General features: G+C 39.7%; 1 protein-coding gene and 1 pseudogene across 6 annotated transcripts in view; both read right to left on the bottom strand.

The window, feature by feature from the left end:
* Nucleotides 1–7532: 7532 nt before the first annotated feature.
* Nucleotides 7533–7691, bottom strand: LOC121483742 (annotated as a pseudogene).
* A 2243-nt stretch (nucleotides 7692–9934) lies between these two features.
* Nucleotides 9935–22438, bottom strand: part of ARMCX1 (armadillo repeat containing X-linked 1) — a 32817-nt gene continuing 20313 nt past the window's right edge. For 3 of the 6 annotated variants that reach the window (XM_041741416.1, XM_041741414.1, XM_041741415.1), the window contains 2 exons: nucleotides 12077–12190; nucleotides 9935–11829 (listed from right to left, as the gene is read on the bottom strand). In XM_041741416.1, coding sequence (XP_041597350.1) covers nucleotides 10334–11713 — 1380 coding nt within the window. In that variant the 5' untranslated portion in view covers nucleotides 11714–11829; nucleotides 12077–12190 and the 3' untranslated portion in view covers nucleotides 9935–10333. Of the gene's footprint in view, nucleotides 11830–12076; nucleotides 12191–12988; nucleotides 13145–13919; nucleotides 14154–22438 lie in introns of those variants that run through there. The other 3 variants (XM_041741413.1, XM_041741412.1, XM_041741417.1) reach the window with 3 other exon arrangements.

The following is a 22438-nucleotide window of genomic DNA, read 5'->3' as shown; positions in this document are numbered from 1 at the left end:
TTCTCAAATACTTGGAAATTAAGTAAAATGCTTCTAAATAACTTATAGATTAAAGAAAAATATAGAATGTAAGTTTAAACATATTTTAGACTAAATGATAATGAAAACACAAATTGTCAAAATTTTGTGGGATGCAACTAAAGCATTGTGTAGAAAAAAATTTATAGATATAATCCTAGTTTGTATACTGCATGTTTGTAAAGGAGAAAAGCTAAAAATCAATTATCTTAGAGGAAGAACAATGAATTAAACTCTAATGAAAAATAAGAAAGTAAATGATAAAGAGCAGAAATTAATAGAAAACAAGCATATGAGAGAGAAAATCAAGAAAGCCAAAAGTTGGTTCTATATAAAATTGATAAACCCTACCAAGAGTGATTAAGAGGAAAATAGAAACACAGTATCAGGAAAACCAGTATCAGGCATGAAAAAGTAGGCATTGCTACAGAATTCACAAACATTAAGATCTCAGTATGAGGGTAAATAGATACAGGCAAAGATGCAAAATTTGATTAGTCCTATATCTAACTTTTTAAATTGAACCTGTAAAAAAAAAAAAATCCCACAAAAAGATGCTTCAGCTACAGGTGGCTTCTAGTGAATAAATTTAAATTAGTGAATAAAATTAAAAAGAAAAAATACACAGCCTTTATAGAAACTCTCCCAAAGAAGAGAAAAGGGCAGCCCAGGTGGCTCAGCAGTTTAGCGCCTGCCTTCAGCCCAGGGTGTGATCCTGGAGACCCAGGATCGAGTCCCACGTAGGGTTCCCTGCATGGAGCCTGCTTCTCCCTCTGCCTGTGTCTCTGCCTCTCTCTCTCTCTCTCTCTCTCTCTCTCTCTCTCTCTCTCTCTCTCTGTCTCTCATGAATAAGTAAATAAAATCTTTTAAAAAACAAAGAAGAGAAAAAAGAAACAATCAGGATTCTCCACAGAACAAAATTAATAGAAGGTATAGATATGTAGGTGTGGATATGCATATATAGATGAAATAGAGATAGATATACAGAGAAAGAGAGAGATTTTATTCTAATGAATTGGCTCATGCAATTGTGGAAGGTGCCAAATCTAAAATCTATACTGTGGGCCAGAAGGCTAGAGACTCAGAGAAGAGTTGATGTCCCAGCTTGAGTCCAAAGACAATCTGGAAGCAGAATTCCCTCTTCCTCAAAGGACCTCAGTTACTTTCTCACAAGGCCTGCAACTCATTGGTTTAGGCCCACTCACATGATGGAGAATTATCTGCTCCATTCAAAGTCTACTGATTTAAACAATAATTTTATTTAAATAATAACTTTACAGCAACATCTAGACTGGTGTTTGCCCAAACATCTGGGTACTGTTGTGTAGCCAAGTTGACACATAAAATTATCTATCACACTACCCATCTTGTTTTATGATCCAAACACAGATACATAATACCATACCTGAAAAGAATATTTAAAAAATTAAATTACAGGCTAATCCCTCTTCTGAACATAGATGCAAAAAATGCAAACCAAATTGAGTGATATACAAAACAGATAATACATAATAATCAAGTTGAGTGTCTTCTAAAAATGTGAACTTAAATTAACATTTAAGAATCAATCAATATAAGAATGCCTGGGTGGCTCAGTCAGTTAAGCATCCCAATCTTGATTTTAGCTCAGGTCATGGTCTTAGGGTTGTGAGATGGAGCCCCGCATTGGGCTTTGCACTGGGCATGAGCCTGCTTAAGATTCTCTCTCTCTCTACCCCTCTCTTCCCCCTGCTCTCAGAATCTCTCTCTCTCTCTAAAAAAGTAAAATAAAAATCCATTAAAAGATCAATCAATATTTTGCTATGCTATTGTAATTAGAAAAAGTTACATAAACATCTCAATGGATACAGAAGAGGCATTTGATAAAATTCAACCCCCATTCATGATTTAAAACTCTTAGGAAATCAGGAATAAAAGAGAACTTCTATAATTTGATAAATGTTATCTACAAAAACAAACATCATAGTTAATATTGAAATATTGAGAGCTTTCCACCTGAGATCAGTTAACAAGGAAAAGGTGGCCACTATTATTGTTTTTATTCATCACCATACTGGGGATGCTAGACAGTACAGTAAGGGAAGAAAACAATAAATAAAAGGAATAATAATTAAAAAGGAAGAAAAGATAATCATAATTCACATACAAAATGATTGCATATGTAGAAAATCCAAAAGAATATATAAATAAGCTATGAAAATTAACAAATGATTTCAACAAGTCCACCATGCAATGTCAATATATTTTTTAAAATCAGCTCTCTATATATACTGTATACAATATATACAAGTATATAAAACATACTTTTTAAAATCATTTCTAATTGGAAATTATAAATGAATTAGAAAATTAAAATTTCAAAATGAAGCCAAATAAAATAGCATTTAAAGATCATCATATCCTAAGAGTCATTCTAACAAATTGTGAATTATCTGAACTGATAGGAGTGTAAATTGGCAAGCTCATTTTAAAAATCAATAGGGAAATGTAATTCATCAAGAATAACCAAGACAATTCTGAAAAAAAAGCAATAAAGATAATTCATACTACCAAATATTAAGATGTATTATAAAGCTACAGTAATTATGACAGGATTCAAGGAAATTGGTGCCAGGATAAACAAATAGACCAATGGACAGAATAGCAAGTACAGAGACAGACCCATATATATGACAACAATTTATCACAAATGCAACACTGTAGTGTAGTGGGGAAAGAAGGGTCATCTCAAGAAATGGTGCTGGGTCAGTTGGATTTCCTTATGGGGAAAAAATGGAACCTTGACTCTTAACTTCACATCACATACAAAAATAAATTCCAGGTGAATTGTTACTCTAAATGAGGCAAGGCAAAGCAATAAAGCTTAAAGCTAATAATAAGATAATCTTCATGATCTTTACAGTATGGGAGAATTTCTTTAAAAAGAATAAAATGAAGTGAAGGAAAATACTGATAATTTTTTCTTTACAAAGGCACTATTTTGTAAGTGAAAAGCCACAGTCTTTTTTTAAAAAAAAAGAATTTATTTATTTATTTATTTATTTATTTATTTATTTATTTATGAGAGACACAGAGAGAGAGGCAGAGAGATAGACAGAGGGAGAAGCAAGCTCCTCGCAAGGAGCCTGATGCGGGTCTTGAGCCCAGACCAGGATCACGCCCTTAGCCAAAGGCAGATGCTCAACCTCTGAGCCACCCAGGCATCGGGCCACTCAATCTTAATATCAAAATTTGATGATATATGAATGAGTGGACCTAGAGGGTATTATGCTAAGTGAAATAAGTCAGATAGAAAAAGACAAATACATATGATTTCACTTGTACTTGGAACCTAAACAAACAAATGAACAAACAAAAAAAGTAGAAACCATAAATACAGAGAATAAACTGGTGGTTTCCAGAAAAGAGAGGTGGGGGATAGACAAAATTGGTGAAGAGGAGTGGGAGGTACAAGCTTCCAGTTATGGAATGAACAAATCATGGAAATGAAAGGGAGAGCACTGGGAATATGGTCAATAGTATTGCAATAGCATTGTATGGTGACAAATGGTAGCTAAACGTGTGGTAAGCATAGCATATTATATAGACTCATCGAATCACTATGTTGTACACCTGAAACTAATGTGTGTGTCAATCATACTTCCACTTAAAAAAAAACTTGGTGATATAAAAATAAAAACTATGTATTTATCCCACCAACGATGGGATATGCAAAAATTTTAAATATAAAAATAAAAAATACAATCCAGAAGTATGGCAAAGTACACCACGACACATCAATCAATTGCTATGGTAAGAACTCAAATAATTGTCTTAGTCCCAATGTCCCTCTTACACTTATTTCATCTTATCCTTATATTATTTTCTCGTTCTAAAAACTTAAAGTTATATCTGCATTTTACCCACTTTGACAAACAAGATGTCACCCTCCATTGCAGGTGCTGGCAAAGATATCTTGATTAGTACCGCTCATTTCTTCAAGACCTAATAGTGTGTTTTGTCCTTGGTTGCAAGGCAAGATAACCATGTATAATAACTTGGACAACAGAATAAGGCAGCAAATTTGAAAGTGTAAATGCATTGATTAACTCATTCATTGCCATATATCCTGAGACAAAAGACATTATGAGTACTTCACCTGCTGATTCAGAATTTTTGGTCCAGATCACCTTTTGAAATTGTAGAATTTTCATAGCCCAAAGTATATTGTAGCCTATCCCCATGGTGCTTTAGCATCCTTCATAATGGACTCATAACACAATTATTAGTATCACATTTCCTGATTCAATGTATATACTGTCAAAGTTCCACTTAGCCCAACCACCTCCCCTTGCCATTCCTGGGCTCTGCCAATTGCCTTACTTGAAATCCAGAGGAAAGACAGCAGTGATCCATTCTATTTTTGCCACTGCCATTGCCACTGTTCTTCAAGCCACAGCTTGAGGCATGACCTAATATAGTGTCACCTAACAAGAAGAGACTATTGCTACTGCAAACTACCCAAACTACACGCATGGAAACACAGTGGAGTTAATGTTTGAAAGGGGTGATGTTGACAAATGGAGACTAGCTAAGTTCCTTTGATAATGGCCTTTCTAAGAATGATTATGACTATTTTCAATGCTACCTTTTTATACTCGTTTTACATCACATCCCAAGCTAAAGGTTTTTTCTAGTTTCTACATTTGAACTATGGCTCTTCCCTTGCCTTTAAAACAGAACTACCTTGCTACCATCGTGGAGTATAGAAAACTAGGATAATGGCCCCCCGGTCTGCCCTGACTGACCTGTGGTATTAGGCAGGAGAGCAGATATTTGTTTTTCAGAATGGTGTACTTCCACACTTGACCCTATCCATTAGGTCTCCCTCAGGCCTTGTGGTTAAGGTGTGGACAACCTGCGTGTTTGGAGATAGGCCTGGGGGGAGGGAGAAGAGAGATGGGGAGAGCAGGAAGTGCTATTGGAGGGGTAACATTATCCTTACAGGTTCATGTACACATAATTCACTCCACAATTGAGATTGGACTTAGTGTAACTCTCTGGCCCTGTTGACCATTTATATTTCAAAAAGTGAAAAAGTAAGCATAATAATACAAGGTCTTTGGGCACAGAGTCCCCTGTTTATTGAACATTCTTAAGTTTGCAGAGAAAAGAATGTATCATCAAGTAGGGTAGAGTTTCTTCTTGAAAATAAAAAAGAGTGGTAATGTATGTTACTATTAGAAAGATAATTACCAAAAAAAGAAAGATAATTACCAAGTAGACCAGATTCTCATTGTTTTATGCTCAGTATGTTCTCTCCCTAACACCAATCTATATCAGAAATAAAATTATCAGATGATTATTTAGTACTCAGGGAGTCAGGGCAAGCTGATTCAGCTAGATGTTGGTGCTGTCAAAGTAGGTGGACATCTAATTCATTTAGTGTTGCTCATGTTTTTCCCCCTATGTAAGTGATCAACTATAGGTAAATCTTTCATACTTTCCCTTTATGGCTTCTAGGTATTTGATCATGCTGAGAAAGGTCCTTCCTCTCTCTAGGTTACAAAAATAGACTCTTTGTTTCCTTCAAACTTTTTATAAACACATTTCAATGTTTTCCTTTTTTTAATTTTTCTGTTATGTACAGTTGTGTGTATTGCAAAGCAGGTGTCCATTTTCAAAGCTTACCTTTTCCTGACAGCATACCTTGTGGAAGGACTTTTTATATCACTAGTTTGGGGTTATCTCCAAATATTAATTTTCTCCATAAGTAGAAACATTATTTTTATGTTTGCTGCTCTTGAGGCAGGGTACACTGAGCTACTGTTGGTAATGTCTCATATTACAGAGCTCATTTCCTTAAAAATATAGAATAGTTTGGGTCGTTTCTAAGCTCAAGACTAGGAAACAGGGTCTGGGGCACCAGTTTACCTTGAAATGTATAATACAAGGAAACAAGTGCAAGGGGGAAAGGAAAGTGAGGCCAGGAAAGAGGGAAAGCAAATACACAGGGCTACGTTAGCCATCTGGACAGAACTTTTCAAAAAAACACAGCTGATTGTATCGTATGATGTCTTCAATAAGGATACATAAAATCACCATTTCTAAGAGCAGTCTATGTAAGTGGAAAAGATGGAAAAGAACTTATCTGTCAGCTCTCTTGAGTAGTCTCCACTGCTCAAAGTCCACCCCACAGGGTGAACTTGGCAGAAAAATTAACCAAAAAAGAAGTATAAACACAAAATTTGCCTGAACTGCATCCATTTGCTAAACCTACACTTGGGGTGTTTATTGAGACAAGGAAAGTAAAATATGAATTTTAAAAAAAATAAAGCCAGTTTTCCAAACCTTGAAATATTATGCTTTGGGTGCCAATTTAAAAGAGAACTATACTCCATTTTTGTAAAATTACCTCTGAGCACATTTGACTGGGATAGACTCACTTAAATCCCTAAAACCTTTAGATGAGAACAAAACCAAAATATCTGGAGTCCCTGGGTGGTTCAGTCAGTTAAGTGGCTGCCTTCACCTTGGGGTCATCATGCCAAGGTTCTGGGATTGAGTCCCACATAGGGCTCCCTGCTCAATGGGGAGGTTGGTTTTCCCTCTGCCTGTTGCTCCCCATGCTTGTGCTCTTGCTCTCTCTCAAATAAATAAATAAATAAATAAATAAATAAATAAATAAATAAATACTAAAAAAAACAAAAACAAAAACAGAATATCTTCTGAGTTTCTAATTCCCCTGGTTTCCCAGGAACTGCCAGCATCTCTAAACAAAACACTGCCTCTTCTCTGCCCCCATGATCTGCCACAATCCTGGCCACAATCCTAGAGCTGTACCCTTCCCAAAATGCTGGAGAGTGGCAGGCTTCAATGTGGAAACATCAGGACATCAGTGTGTGGCTTGGCCAGCCATGTAGCCTGCCTAAACCAGGCTGTCACACATCTGTCTCATGCAGCACTTCCCAAAGTCCAGGTGATTAGGTTCCAAATACTACCAGGTGTGGGACATCAGAAGTACACACAGGGCACATAGGGCTGTGCCACGCTAAGACTAGTTCCTTCCCAGTCTCTGTTCAACAAGACTTCCAAAAAATTTTTGGCATCCAGTCACACCTTGGGCCGCCACATTACCACACCAATGAGAATTATTATTCTGTATTAAATGCCCACTGGTGCTTGACCTGGTGTCATGGGAATTAAATGGTCACAGAGGCACAGAGAGCCTGCAGCCAGTCATCTCCCAGAAGGAGGAAATAAAGATAGAAGTGGGAGGGAGGGAGAGGGGGAAAAAATGGGAGGGAAGGAGAGGAGGAGAAATCTGCCAAGAGCAGATGGATGCTAGTCAGGCCTATGCCCCTGCCTTATGGTGGCTTTTTATTACTTAACCTCATTTTTACCCACCTTTAAAATGAGGTTAAGAAAACAAACAAAGGGTTGTGGAAGGGGAGTGGGTAATGGGGTGAATGGGTGTTGGGCACTAAGGAGGGCACTTGATGGGATGAGCACTGGGTGCTATACTGTATGTTGGCAAATTGAATTTAAATTAAAAAATAAAATAAAATGAGGTTAAGTAATAATAGTCATTCAGCACCCCAAATTCAACATGGCTTGATGTGAATATTTTCAGTTAGCAATAATCGCACCTCGGATAAACCTCGTTGGCTACGATACTGCCACTGCGCAAAGCTAATGATGTGAATATTTTTAAGGTTTTTTTAATGCATTTGAGAGAAAGTATGAGCAGGAGAGTGGGGCAGAGGGAGAAGTAGACTCCTCGCTAAGCAGGGAGCCCTACATGGAGCTCAGTCCCAGGACCCCAAGATCACAACCTGAGTCAAGGCAGAGGTTTAACTGACTGAGCCACCCAGGTGTCCCGTGAATATTTTTTTAGATGTTCAAGCTACACATCTAGTCAGAAAATAAGTATCATTATCTCTACTTTCTCAAGCATCTCCAATAAATACTTTTTAAGGGGAAAATTAGAAAATTTTAAAATCAGGCTCTGAAAATGTATTTACAGTATCATCTAATTTTATAAAAGTCCCTCAGCACCCCAACTTGAACATATCAATACAAAGGTGCTCAATACCCAAAATGCTCATCCTACCTGACATATAGGAGCACCATGTTAATAAATATTCTTTTCTCTGTTTCTCATCTAAACCTCACCTATTGGCAACTCCCAACACTTTACTCTTTCTTCTATACCTTGCTATGTGGGTATCTATATAAAGTTACGGACTCGACATAAAGAATATCATCTCCATCTGTGTCTTCTATAAAGGAGAGTTTTGTGTCAAATATCTAATAGAGGCATTATACAGACATTTGGTTCCATACAAAGCAATTTTAAAGCAACCAATTGTTCGTGTTTGGAAGGCTAGTGGTTCTACCTCTTACTAATGGAATGGTCTCGGAAAACTTACCTAACTTCTCCAAGTCTCATTTCTTCTGTAATAAAAATATAGTATTTACTTGACAGGATTATTGAGGAGATCAAATGGAGAAGGTAGAAAGCATATAAAATGCCAATCAGTGCTGACAAACAGTAGATACCACCCCACTTTTTCTTCATTAATATACATATCTGGTACATAAATGCGTTGCTTATCAAATTGGAGTAATATTATTCTTTAAAAAAGAGAAAATTCAAGGGCTTCTAGTTTTGTCTGAAGTTATCACTATAACCAAGAGAAAAGCATATGAATTTATTTAACATAAGTTTTGTATAACATGAGTCCTCATAAGGTAATGAAGATTCAAACAAGTGGCAAAATCTAAGCGCTTATATAGCAGGTTGAAGGAAGACAGGCAATTGTGTAAAAGCAAAATACGAGGATACTAAAGGAAGATAAAATTTATTTTAGCAAGATCTGTTCGTACAGAGTTCTCTCAGCCTCAGCTCCTTATCTCTGGTGATAGAAATATATCTTTCCTCTGGGTATAGGGGAAGATAATTTTCATATGGGATTTTTTTCTCCTGCCTTCAGGAAGAAAAGGGTAGGTCAGAGCGCCTTTCTTATACCTATTTTCCAAATGCTTTTAATTCAAAACAATCTTTATGCCAAAGGAGCATATTTGGGGGCATCATGTTCTACCAACTTTCACTCTCATATAAAGTTTAAAACAAAAAAACTCAGAAATTAAAAATCAATCAAACCATAAAACTAAAAAAAAATTTAATTAACATGAATTTAATGAGATTGATTAAATGTTGCTTTGTTGTCTCTAAATCACAAGCTGCAATATGATTATGACAGTGACACAACAGCATAGATTCCCTTGATTTAAACATTCCTTCAGTAGAGGGAGCTTGATTGACTCCTCCTCAACCTTTGGCCAGCTCCCTTAACTCAAACTACTGCAAAACCTATATCAGTACAAAATAATGTACTCGCTATGGAGCAAATGCATCCTTTAAGTATTAAATATCCTTTTACATTTTTCTCACTGACTAGAAGCATAATTTCCCTGATCTAAGATGTCTTTGATTTTTAGATACATCATTATTTTACGTGCCACTACAAAAGGAAAACAATATTTCTAATTACAGTATGGCACAATGTTAAGATGCCATCAACTGTCAGATGCATACTAACTTCAGCAATACCAAACTATGGGGGAAAGAAGTCTATATTATGATCTGTGAATACAGTGGTGCTATTTTGTGCCATAACAATTTAACCTAGCACAAAATTTGTCTCCCAAGTCACCAGTTGTTTTCCAAACATCTCCATTTTTATCCTTTCAAGCCCAACTTACTTAACTGTCCCCCTTCGTAAAACTTCACCTGAGCACTGTTGCCTATAGAAGTTTCCGCATTGCCGGGAAGGGTTTGGCCATGATTAGAGGCTGGTGGTTTTGTTAGTGTGCCTTTGTTTCCATACATCTTAACTCTCAAAATAGATCATAAACTCAAGGATGTGATACATTTTTTTTTTTGCTGATTAAAACACACTTTATTGATGAAACACAAGTTGAAGATTAAGAAATGTAAACCAATACAAAAGTATAGTTTGTTTATGATTAATCTGCTGTCAGTTTAGGAAGAGAGTAAAAAATATCTCAATCTAGGTAGCAAGATGGAATCAGTAAATGCTTTCTTTATACAAGCTCTGGTATTCATTAATTCGTTAAAATGGTCCAGCCTAAAACCAGCCACCCCAAGTAACATCACTGTTGATGACCCTTGATAGTCATTATCCCAAAATAAGAGCTGAAAGGATCTCTTTGCCATGTAAGCACAGTGGAAAACAAAGAATTTACAAAATGCATTGTTCCCAGTGCACACTAAAAAATGCTTTCGATATTGTTTGGGACATGCCCCTAATTAGAGTTTGGTCAATACTTTTAGGACTTTAACTTTCACCACCAGATCATTGTGATTTGCTAATGCCTTGATTTTCTTAACACACACTCCAGATTCTTTGAATAAGAAAAAAAGTGAACTTCTGCTGAACTCTTTCTTAGATGACGCGAGCCCTTCGTTTTTTATGTTGTCATTTATATTCTCAAATAGTGTAAGGATGTTAAGAAGAATCTCTCTGTCCCATTCTTTATTAAAGAGGGAAATCAATTCTGATGGGACTTTACAACTGACCAGCTCCCTGGTCATGGCTGGATTTTCAGTAAAGTTTATAATTAGTTTCATAATCTGAATCTTGGTGAAGTAATTTCCCAGAAATAACAAAGCGAAAAAGTCTGGAAAAGAATAGGAAAGCAAATGTTGGTAATGATTAGTCACAGTCATATTGGTCAACAGTCGTAGTCCAGCCATCTGCACAGCTGAGTCCAAGCGACAGATCATGGTATCATCACATACTTGACTGATGTAGGTCTTAATCTTTCCCTGATTTTCAGCATTCACACTCAAGTTATTAAGGGCATTGTAAGCTTTTTCCCTGATAATAGGATCTTTCGTTTTTATCAGTTTTGCAATAATTGGAAGACCACCCAATTCACGAATAGCATTTTGGTTAAAAGAATATGCGGCATTGTTACCCAGAGTGACCAAGGCTATTTCTTGAATAAAAGGATCATTTGATCTTTCCAGGATGTTAAGAACCTTTTGAAGGTCAGGAGCACCCAGAATATCGTCAATCTTATAGGGAAAGTTGAACTTGCCCCTGCGAACAGGCCATGCGGTGGCTGGAGTCCTGGTGCTCTTACCTCGAGTTCTTCCCTTGGTTTTTCCACTTGCCCTACTTCCAACCCTCGAACTCCTGGTGGGGTGGCAGCCTCCACCTCTGCCTCCTGGGCAGGGTAAACTGGGTGCAAGTGTCCTGTTCCCAGAGATAGTGCTCAACCTGGCACCTCTCCCAGCTTTTGCGCTTGCCTGTTCCTTCAGAGTGTTGAAAAGGGCTTTAGCCTTGGCCTCTAGACCACCTCCACTCTGGGCCCCCACCTGGGCTGCTGCCTTTACATCTGAACCACTTTGGAGTTCCATGCCCACCTCAGCCTTGACCTTTGCTTCACCCTGAAGTCTAGCTCCAGTTCCCATCCCAGCATTAGCCTTAGCTCCTTTCCCAGTCTTGACCCCAGTCTCTACAATATCAATAGATTCCTCCTCCTCGTCGTCTTCTTCATCATCGCCATCCCAGATTTTCTCACTCTCGTCTCTTCCCCAGGTCAGTCTGTACACGCAGTAGCAGGCTCCAGCCCCAATCACCACACCAGCGGCCACGCAGCCAGCTTCCCGAGTACGGCCCATGCCAGGGTGAATGTCTGAGCCAAATTCTTAACAGGGTGGAGGAGCAGGATTGCTCTGGGGACAGAGTCTTCAGCCACAGCTGGCAGGCCTTGTTGTAGCTGCTGATACAACAGAAGCTAGGAATGAAGGAAAGATTTAGGGCATCAGTCTCCCTGTTTTGTGCCTTTACATGCCCACAAACTGAACTACAGACCAACAAATGGATGAGGACGGGACAGGGACTCAGAGCTGGATCACTGATTCCTTTCTTCTGCTGGGAAGGTAATTTTGAAAATGTTCCCACCTCCAGATTCTCCAACCTTTTGTTCAACTGTTCCCACCACTCCCGCACGTTAAATTTAAGGTCTCTGATCAGTTCCGTACCTCCCCTACCCCTTCAGATGTCCTGGGGTAGCGGCATCCTGACATACACTGGTGCAGGTCTAGGCAGTTTCTTCCTTCTCTCCCTTGCCTGGAAATCCACTGTGTCCTGCAAAGCTGCATACAAAGGGGTGGGGAAGAGGATGCTGAATGCTCAAGGGAAAGAAGGACCTCATCCTGGATGGGCCACACTTCCCTCTCCGGAATCTCTAGCCCTTGTCCTACCTAAGCAGCCCAACCATCCACTCCTCCTCACAGAGGTGTGTCTTTGAAATGCATTATCTCCCTTCCCCATCTCCTTTATGTCTTTCAATCTTCCACCCGACCCCACACTATTGGAGTCAGTCACTTCGTTCAAAAGTGACACCACAGCCCCTTCCCTGTAACAAAATGGATGGTGGCGGAGAGTGGAAGACAGGTGAAAAATGCACAAAGGTCTCGCACTCGCCCTTGCCTCCGCCACCCACACCATCTCAGAGTTACCAGGACACTCATCCCTCCATCCAGTATACCAACTTCCACTGCTCTGGGGCAATTTCCCTCCTCCTTAATCTCAGTTTCCCCCTCCTCCAATAAAACCTAAGGACTGACAACTCTGGGACTGAATGACTGACGGACGGAGTGACGCCCCACCCCCCACCCCCCCCACCCCCGACACTGTACTCTAAAGAATAATCTGGAGCAAGATTATCCCCACCCCCACCCACTTTGGGATTCTCGAGACACCCCATCCCCCAGCCACTTCCTTCTCTGTCCTGTACCGGCAGAGCACTTGGTTTTGAAAGCCCTGAAATGGTACGAAGTGGATGGGGGGGGGGGTGGAGGAGGTCCAGGGGCCCGCTCGGGTTTGCAGTTTTTGCAATTCTCCACCCCCAAGCATCCCCAAATAGTGCCACCACCCTCACTCTGACCTACTTTTTCTGAGCAATTTTCCCCTTCTTCCTGCTTCTAGGGTTGAACTGGCCCTGAAGTGCAAGATCCACAGACGCACAAGCGACAGGACAGAGTCAGCTAGGCGGACAGAAGAGCACTTCAGAGAGTCCCAACACCAGCTTTTCCAAATTCAGGATCCTGGTTGACAAATGGATTTCATCTTTGGGCCCCTCAACCCTACCCCTACTTCACTGGGCTGGAGGGTATCAGCCCTCTTCTGCCCGCCGTCCTTAACCCACTCCCGCAGCCCCCACCCTCAGCAGTCGGCCATTTTCCTAGCAAAAACCACACCCCTTTACCCCCTTTGGAACAAATGGAAAAGGAGGCGGGCCGAGGGACTAGGGAGAACCTGGGGAGCCAAAGGAACCCCCCCTCCCAATGCATTTCCACCCCCAACGACAGCCATTTTCCCTGTGGGCCCCGTCACATCCTTTTTCCTACATAAAATAAGGGGAAGATAGCCGGAGTCAGAAAAGGGTAAGTGAAGGCAAGGACCTCAACCATCCCCTCCGGGGACTGCGGGGCCATCCCACCTTTACGTAGACCAGCAGGGATTCAGAACAGATTCTTTACTCGTTTGCTCTGAGTGGTACAGCGCCCTACTACTGCAAGACACGGGGAATGACAGACGCACAGCCCCAAGACTCTGACTTGGTAGATGCCCCAGCACACAGAGCAAGAATCTTAATAACTGCCCTTCCCGATTCAAGGCACAGGATGCCAAAGTTTCCGACTTCCTCCCTCTGGTCTGGGGTCTCCCCTGGAATCCAGACCCCGACGCCCACCATTTTTTGTTCTTGGGTCTGGGATAGTGCAAGATTATAGAGAAAGCAGGCGTTGTCCCTCTTTGGTCTCCACCCTCCGCTACCCGCACCGCAGGGGTCCCCAAGGCAGTGCCCATCCACACACAGACCTGCTGGGATCCGGGCAGTAACCTCCTCCTCCTCCTTCCCTGGCCACCGCCCGCCTGCCCTCGGGGCAAAAAGGAGCTAGTAACCGGACCAAACCAGGATCAGGATTAGAAGGGCGTCTGCAAACGTCGGCTCCGGCTCACGTGAGGACCACGTCACCCAAGAGTTCAAGACCCCAATTACCACTCCCACCAGCAGTGCGGCAGGAGCAGGCCCACCCCTTTCCGTCCCGGCTACATCAGGTCCTGCCACTCATTTCCTTCTGCCAATCCCAAGGACCGAGGAGAGCTGCTTGAGGCTGGAATTTGCTTTTCTCTGGTTAACAGGGAGAAACTGCATCTGTTCCCTTGTCCATTGGTCTTTCTTTCCTCTTTGAGGAATAGTTTTTTTTTTTTCTCTCCTTTCTCTACTCCCTATCCAATTGCCTCTCCCCTTCTCTCATGTTCCCCCACCCCCAGCCCTGAAGGGCCAGCATTCTCCCTGTACTCCTTTATGAAACGGGAGGAAAGATCTCAGAAAAGCATATACGTAGTGGGAGTGTCTTACTTTCTTAAACTTTCCTGCTCATTTTTTTAAATCAGTATTGCGTTACTTTTATACTGAGAAAATAAAATGATCCTATTTTTAATTGAGTAAAGAATTTAAGTGGGAGGGAAAACCTGAAAGGCCTCGTTAATTACATTACACGTACATATAATACAAGAAAAATGTTTCTACTGCTTACAACCAACTAGCAGCTTTCAAACATACTAACCCGTTTAAAAATTGAAAATATTTTTCATATGATCTATGAATTAGTCCACAAAGAGATCTAATCTTTAGTCGTTTAATTTGGGCCATTTAATGTAAATGATCTACTCCTTTTCCTACTTTTGAATCAACTTAGAATTTGATAAAATAAAAGCAACACAATCCTGTCTTGTTTGATTAAAGAAACACATGTATTTAACGTCCCAAAGTCGTGGCTGAATGCTGCAGGAACCCCTTGTGATTTGATGGCTGAACACCTGCCCCTAGATTAGATTCCAGTCCACTAAGGCAGAGGCAGCTGAGGGTGTGAGGAATGTAGAAATGGTCTGGTTTCTTGGCTTTGTCAAAAGAGAGGGAGGAAGGTGCTGCCCTCCTGCCTTTCCTGTATTCCAAAACCTCTTATTCCCTGCATTCAGCTTCTTGATTCTGTTGCTCACTCTAAAAGTACACATGGACAGGTGACCAAGAAGGTAAATGCCACCCTTACTCATGGGACCAACTTGAGTAACTGTCTTTGGCTTCTTCCCTTTCTCCCTCCCCCCTCCCAAATTCCCTCAGGGATGTAGAAGGGACTGCTGTTCCCACATATCCCTGCAGCTGTGGGTTTCCATGAAGAAGAAGTGATTGCTGGCTGGAGGAAGCACTCAGGTCTGCCTGTTCTGCCCTCGATCTTGGTGCCTTATTAACATTGCTCCTAACACCGTCTGCTGCTACCACCTGGCTTGAGAGGCGCAGCCAGCTGGGCCTCTTACCTCTGGCCTCCTTGCCACAGGGCACCCAGGGAGAACCTAGCCTTGCTGTAGGGTCACTGCCTGCAGCCCACACCCACTTTGCTGCCCCCTGGCCAGATGTGTGCCCAGGCCCCAGGGGGTCTCCCCCCTGACCATACTGATTAACCTCGAGTAGGCTTTCTCAACGAGCAGCCTCTGTGCTGTACCTGAAATTGTATTAAAGCTATGCACATACCTATGTTCATTTTAGTGCAGAGAGGGGTCATAGCTTTCATCAGATTCTCACAGGCATCTATGACTTAAAAAAATTATTAAGGGATCCCTGGGTGGCGCAGCGGTTTGGCGCTTGCCTTTGGCCCAGGGCGCGATCCTGGAGACCCGGGATCGAATCCCACGTCGGGCTCCCGGTGCATGGAGCCTGCTTCTCCCTCTGCCTGTGTCTCTGCCTCTCTCTCTCTCTCTCTCTGTGACTATCATAAATAATAAAAAATAAAAATAAAAAAAAATAGCCAGCTTTCCCAGTAAAGACTGGCTTTTAAAAAAAAAATTATTAAGAACTACTTGCCAGGAAAAAAGTTCTATCCCCTGAATAAAAATAAAAATCTCTCTCTCTCTCTCTCTCTGTCTTCCTCCCTCTCTGCTCTGTCTTTCTCGTTATACACATTTCTTTTTTTAATGTGCAAACAATGCAGAAGTGTATAAGGTAGAATGTGAAAGTGCCCTGCAATTCGTGTTCCACCACCAACCACTTTTAACAGTTTCCACCTTTCTTCATACAAATACAAAAATACAAAAAGTATATGTATGTATGTGTCAAGTTCCAAGTTAAGCAACAATACACAGAATGAAATGGCTGACATTTAGTGACATAATGTGCAATGAATCTGCACATTATGTGCAGATTTGCACATAATTTGAGAACCAACATCTTTAAAAATTGAGTCTACCTATGTTGATTTTTATGATCTCCAACAAATGTTGTTCCTTCAGGTAGGTTATACCCATTACTTGTAGAGTTTATTCTTAGGTATTTTGTTGTTTTGTTGTTTGGGGGGATGACATTCCTTTTATGCTTCTATTTGCTACCAGATTATTGCCTAAAGAGAAATAATTATATTTATTTTTAGTGACCTTTCTTAATATTTCTGATAGTTTTTCAGTTGATATATTTGGTTTTTCTAGGTATGCATATATAATCATCTGCAAATGATGATTTTTAAAAATTTCCTCTTTTCCAATATCTATATCTCTTATTCTTTCCTTTTCTGTATGTATTGCATTGACCAGAACCTCCAGAACTATATTGAATAATGATGATTGAGGGCCTCCCAACCTTGTCCTGAAGTAAATGGGATTGTCCCTAATATTTCACCATTTAGTGTGAGTTTACTGTTTGTTTCTGATGTGTTCTCCTGATTGTGTGTGTGTGTGGGGGGGGGGGGTGATGTAAAAATCTGTACTTTCAGGGTGCCTGGGTGGCTCAGTTAAGCATCTGACTTCAGCTCAGGTCATGATCTCAGGGTCCTGGGATTGAGCTGCCTCCCCACCCTCCCCCATTGGGATCCCTGCTCAGTGAGGAGTCTGCTTGTCCCTCTGCCCCTCCCCCTACTCATGCTCTCTCCATTCCCCCCTCAAATAAATAAATCTTTAAAAATAAATAAATAAAAGCTGCACTTTCATAACCCTTTATATAAGACTGAGAAAAATTCAGTTGTCCACATCATAATATTAGGAGGGAGAAAGAACCAAAGAGAATTGCCATAAACCCTGTGCTTATTGTGAATATGTTAGTAAGCAAAAACAGACACTGATTCTGCTCTCGTAGTGGAAACAAGCCTTAATGAAATAATCACACATACAAAACAAAAAAGTATTGTCAATGAAAGGAACATTATTAATATAGTAAAAGAAGTTGCAGAGTCTGGGGATCAAAGAAGACTTCCTTGCTACGGGGGAGGGGGGAGTTTGAGATGAGATGAAGGAAAGCAAGTATTAACTAGGAAAGGAGGAAAGTAGAAAATAAGAATGTTTAAATTCTCCACCTTTCTGATAACCACCATGATAATCCACACACCTGAATCCTAGGATAAATCCTGTGAAAATCACTGTTAACTTTTTATATATATCAATAACAACTATATATGTGTGTGTGTGTGTGTGTGTGTGTGTGTGTGTGTGTGTGTACACACATATATATGTAGGTACATTGTATGTGAGTGTATATACACATATAACTTTTAAAGATAATTTTGGGTCATAGAATGCAAACTATTTGTTCACCTAATATATTGTGTACATTATTTTATCAGATAGAATAATATCCTTTAGTGTGGATTTACCAAAATTTTACCAATGTATTACTGATTGATATTTAGTCTCTTCCCACACTTGATCTATTATAAAAATGATAACCTGGAGACCTTTGTACACATATATTTTGACAATTGTGACATTACTTCTTTACAATAATTTCCTAGAAGTGAAATCACCGGGTCAAATTAGATGTTCATCTTAAATTATATCCATGCTGCCAACTTTTACCTCGTAAATTGTGACATATATATTCCATGTTCTACTCCAAAAATTTTCAGTTTCTTTAATTATGAGATTAAACATCTTCTCATAGGTTTGTTAACCATTTGTATCCCTTTATGAATTGGCTTTCCCCATTTTCCCATTACACTTTTCATCTTTTTCTCTTTTTAAAAAAAGATTTTATTTATTTATTTGAAAGAGATAGAGAGAGCACAAATGGGGGGAGTACAGAGGGAGAAAGAGAAGTAGACTCCTTGCTGAGCAGGCTCCATCCCAGAATCCTTGGATCATGACCTGAGCTGAAGGCAGATGCTAAACCATCTGAGCTACTCAGGTGCTCCTCATCTTTTTCTTATTAATACATAAGAACTTTCTGTAAACTATTGAAATGAGCTCTTTGACTATTATAAGTGTTATATAAATATATTCCCAGTTTATAATTTTCTTTGGACTTCTGCAATAGGGAATTTTTAAATCTTTATGATACAAAATTTATCGATTACTTCTTTACATTTTTGGGGTTACGTGTCCTACTTAGGAAGGCCTGTATTTTCTAATTTTTATATACTTTTTTTAGTTTTTAAATTTTTGACTCATATGGAATTTTTTGTTGGCATTGCTTTTGTTACCATAAGGCACCAGCTATTTTACTCGCCATTACTTTTGGACCATTTGTATAAATGTCAACATGGTGAATAAAGCAAGTAATATCCTAATGCTATTGTGAATGCATTTTCTCCAGCTTTATCAAACACATGAAATTACTTTTTCCAAATAGCAAATTGTCCAGTGCCAATTATCAAATCATCTTTCTCTAGCTCACTGATTTAAAATGTCACCTTTATGGGGAACCTAGATGGCTCAGTGGTTGAGCATCTGCCTTTGGTTCAGGTCATGATCTCAGGGTCCTGGAATCGGGTCCTGCATCAGACTCCCTGCAGGGAGACTGCTTCTCCCTCTGCCTATGTCACTGCTTCTCTCTGTGTCTCCATGAATAATTACAATCTTTAAAAAAATAAAAATAAAATGTCACCTTTATAAAAAGAAAAGAGAGAGATGCAAAACAAAACAGACTTTCTTAACTATAGAGAACAAACTGAAGGTCGATGGAAGGAGGTGGGAAGGGGGATGGGCTAAATGGGTGATGGGTATAAAGGAAGTATTTACTGTGATGAGCACTAGGTGTTATATGTAAGTGATAAATCACTAAATTCTACTCCTGAAACTCATACTACACTGTATGTTAACTAGCTATAATTTTTTTAAGGTTTTGTATTTATTCATGAGAGACACACAGGGAGAGAGGCAGAGACACAGGCAGAGGGAGAAGCAGGCTCCATGCAGGGAGCCCAACTGGGGACTGGATCCTGGGACTCCAGGACCACACCCTGAGCCCAAGGAGGCGCTAAACCACTGAACCACCCAGGCTGCTCAACTAGATAGAATTTAAATAAAAACTTGAAACAAAAATAAATAATAAAATGTCACCTTTATCAGAAGCTAAATATAGGGGCACCTAGGTGGCTCAGTGGTTGAGCTTCTGCCTTTGGTTCAGGTTGTGATCCCGGGTTCCTGGGATGGAGTCCCGCATTGGGCTCCCCTTAGGGAGTCTGCTTCTCTCTCTGCCTATGTCTCTGCCTCTCTGTGTCTTTCATAAATAAACAAAATCTTTAAAAATAAATAAATAAGCCAAGTATCCACATATATTTGGATCTATCTTGATTCTCTATTATGTTCCTTGAATCCGTTTTTTCTTTTTACATACCAAACTGCTTTAATTATAGTATCTTTATAATATGCTTTAATATCTGGGAGGATAAAGCCTCCCTAAATCACTTTTTTTCATAATTTACCTGCTTATTCACATGCATTTATTTAGACATAAAATATATTATTTTGTTACATTCCCTTAAAATCCTGCCTCCTAGAGCATTGCTTGGCACACCACAGGTTATCAATAAATACTTGTTGAATTAATGAATAAGTCTTGCAGATTTTTTGTTAAGTGTATTCTTAAGTGGCTTACTTTTTTCCATGGCTGTTGTAAGTTGAATCCTTTCTTTATGTTACATTTTCCGTTTATGGTTTTTATATTCAAAAGTGGTTGGCTTTTCAAACTGTGGAAGGAGCCACAATGTCCTCCAACAGATGAATGGGGAAAAAAGTGGTTGGCTTTTGCAGTTAATTTTATAGCCAACCTCTTTATGTAATTCCTAAAGTTTCTTTTTTTTCTTTTTCAAAGATTTCATTTATTTATTCACAAAAGACACACAGAGAGAGGCAGAAACATAGGCAGAGGGAGGAGAAGCGGGCTCCATGCAGGAAGCCCGATGTGTCACTCGATCCCGGGATTCTGGGATCACACCCTGAGCCAAAGGCGGATGCTCAACCAATGAGCCACCCAGGCATCTTGAATTCCTAAAGTTTCAAATAGTTTTTAGTTCATTCTCTTAGATTTGTTCCATTTGCAGTAATGATCTTGTCTCTTCCTTTCCAATATTAATATCACATTCCCTTCTCTGATAATTGCATTAAGTAGTAACTTCCAGAACAATGTTAAAAAAGTGTGGAAAAACTGGCATCCTTGTCTTTTTCTGGAGTTTTATGAAAATGCTTCTGGTGTTTGGCCCTCAAGCTTGAAGGACTTCTTGGTGAGAACTAGGGCCATGGAAGAAGGACTTGCTGCAGGAGCTGAAGTCTTAGCCTGTTACTGCCAGTATACTTATCAGCCGTCACTACCAATAAAACAGAGGCAAAATCAGTGAGGGAACAGGGAAGAAAAAAATTGTCTTCTCTCTTCCTCCAAAGTCCTGAAAGTGTATTCCATTCACCAAATTCAAAGAGACTTCACCTGGGAATGATGCCCAGGGAATACAATCCATGGGAGTCAGCCTCCCAGGGCACAGAACAGGACCCAGGGGCAAGAAATTGATCAGGAGGTGAGGTAAAATACGGGATAACCATCGCTTTAGCCACTCAGCATCCATTTTCTTTACTCCAATAAAGAAACTCTCATCTCCTACAGGGAGAAAGGGACAAGAAGACCCAACAGCCTCTGTACTGTCACTGAGTAATGTTAATTCATATCTCCACCTGAATCCTAATGTATAACAACCATCTCCAATATTTTTCACATATAAGAGAAAGGAAGGAAAAACTAATTATTGACAAAAATACACCTAGCTACCACAGCTCCCCTCAGTAGCTGGTCATGAGGCCAAAGCCAATAATACATTTCACATCTCCCTTGGCTTTTCACAGTTCTTTCCCTGATGTAGTGACCCTAACCTTCAATCTTATCTTTATTGGGTTTCTGCATTTTCCTATTGACCAGGACTATTGGGCAAATGAATAATAAGAGGTGCCCTAATGACATACCTGGGATCCAAGCATACTTCTCCTGTTCTCATCGTATAGCAGCAATTCTATTCCCCCTTGACAATGGGATTCAGTCACTCCAGCCAGTACAGTAACCTCTTTCTCTGCCTCTCAGTTCAATTGCATAAGGAGATAAAAATGGTCAGGTTGCAGGTTCAACTTTGAATTTAATGGAACCATGGCCTTATTCCGTGTTGGAAACATTCATCCCTTGGAAAACAGAACCTCCAAACCTGATGAGCTCAAGGTTGTGGAGACAAAAAAATAATAAAATAAAATAAAATAAAACATATATATATCTTTTTGGGGTTAATTGGTGTGATAGTGAGAGAGGCCACTCCCTCCTCCACCCTTTCATTCCCAGACTTGTGTATCCTCACTATGAGGGACATACTACCATATATCAGTCACTGGTTTTAAAGCGGCCATTGTATTCTTGTAGTATAGCACTCTCAACCTGAAAAATCTTTTCCTAGAAGTAAGCCTTCAGTAATTCATTTACTTTTCTATCAGGCAATCTGCTTCTGCATGATGAAGTAAGTAATACCGACTAGTGAATCTTTTGATATGATTCCATTGTTTTGTACTTCATCTACCATTAAATGAGTTCCTTGGTCAGAGACAATGTTGTATAGGATAGCTTGATGATGATTAAGCCATTCTGGAAGTCAATGGATGATGGCACTGAATCATTGTGAGCAAAGAAGGTAAATGTGTGTCTGGAATATAAATTTATTTTCTTAAGGAAAAATTTATTTTCTCACCATGATGAAAGATGTCCCATATAATAATACTACCACCACGGGGCTGATTGTACCCCCAGGAAATACTGTCTTCATCATCTTATTTTGTTGTCAGTTTGGGCACTTAGCAGTGTTAGTACAAGGTCAACCTTGGGGAGTGGAAGTCCATGCATAGCCTCCATAACATTGATGCTAATCTAATACAGCTAGCACAAAAAAATAGGGACCATTATCACTAAAATGCTATATTGAATTTGATATTTTTTCTACTTTTGCATTTATATTTATAATTTATATTGACCTCTGAATTCCTCCTTGTTTTGGTATAAGTCTTATGAAGCCTTATAGAATTAATTGGGTAGATTTTCATATCCACAAGGATGA

Source organism: Vulpes lagopus, chromosome X (assembly GCF_018345385.1).
Source record: "Vulpes lagopus strain Blue_001 chromosome X, ASM1834538v1, whole genome shotgun sequence".
Taxonomy (NCBI): Eukaryota; Metazoa; Chordata; class Mammalia; order Carnivora; family Canidae; genus Vulpes; species Vulpes lagopus.
The sequence above is the reverse complement of the archived record's forward strand: the minus strand, read 5'-3'. Positions and strand labels throughout refer to the sequence as shown.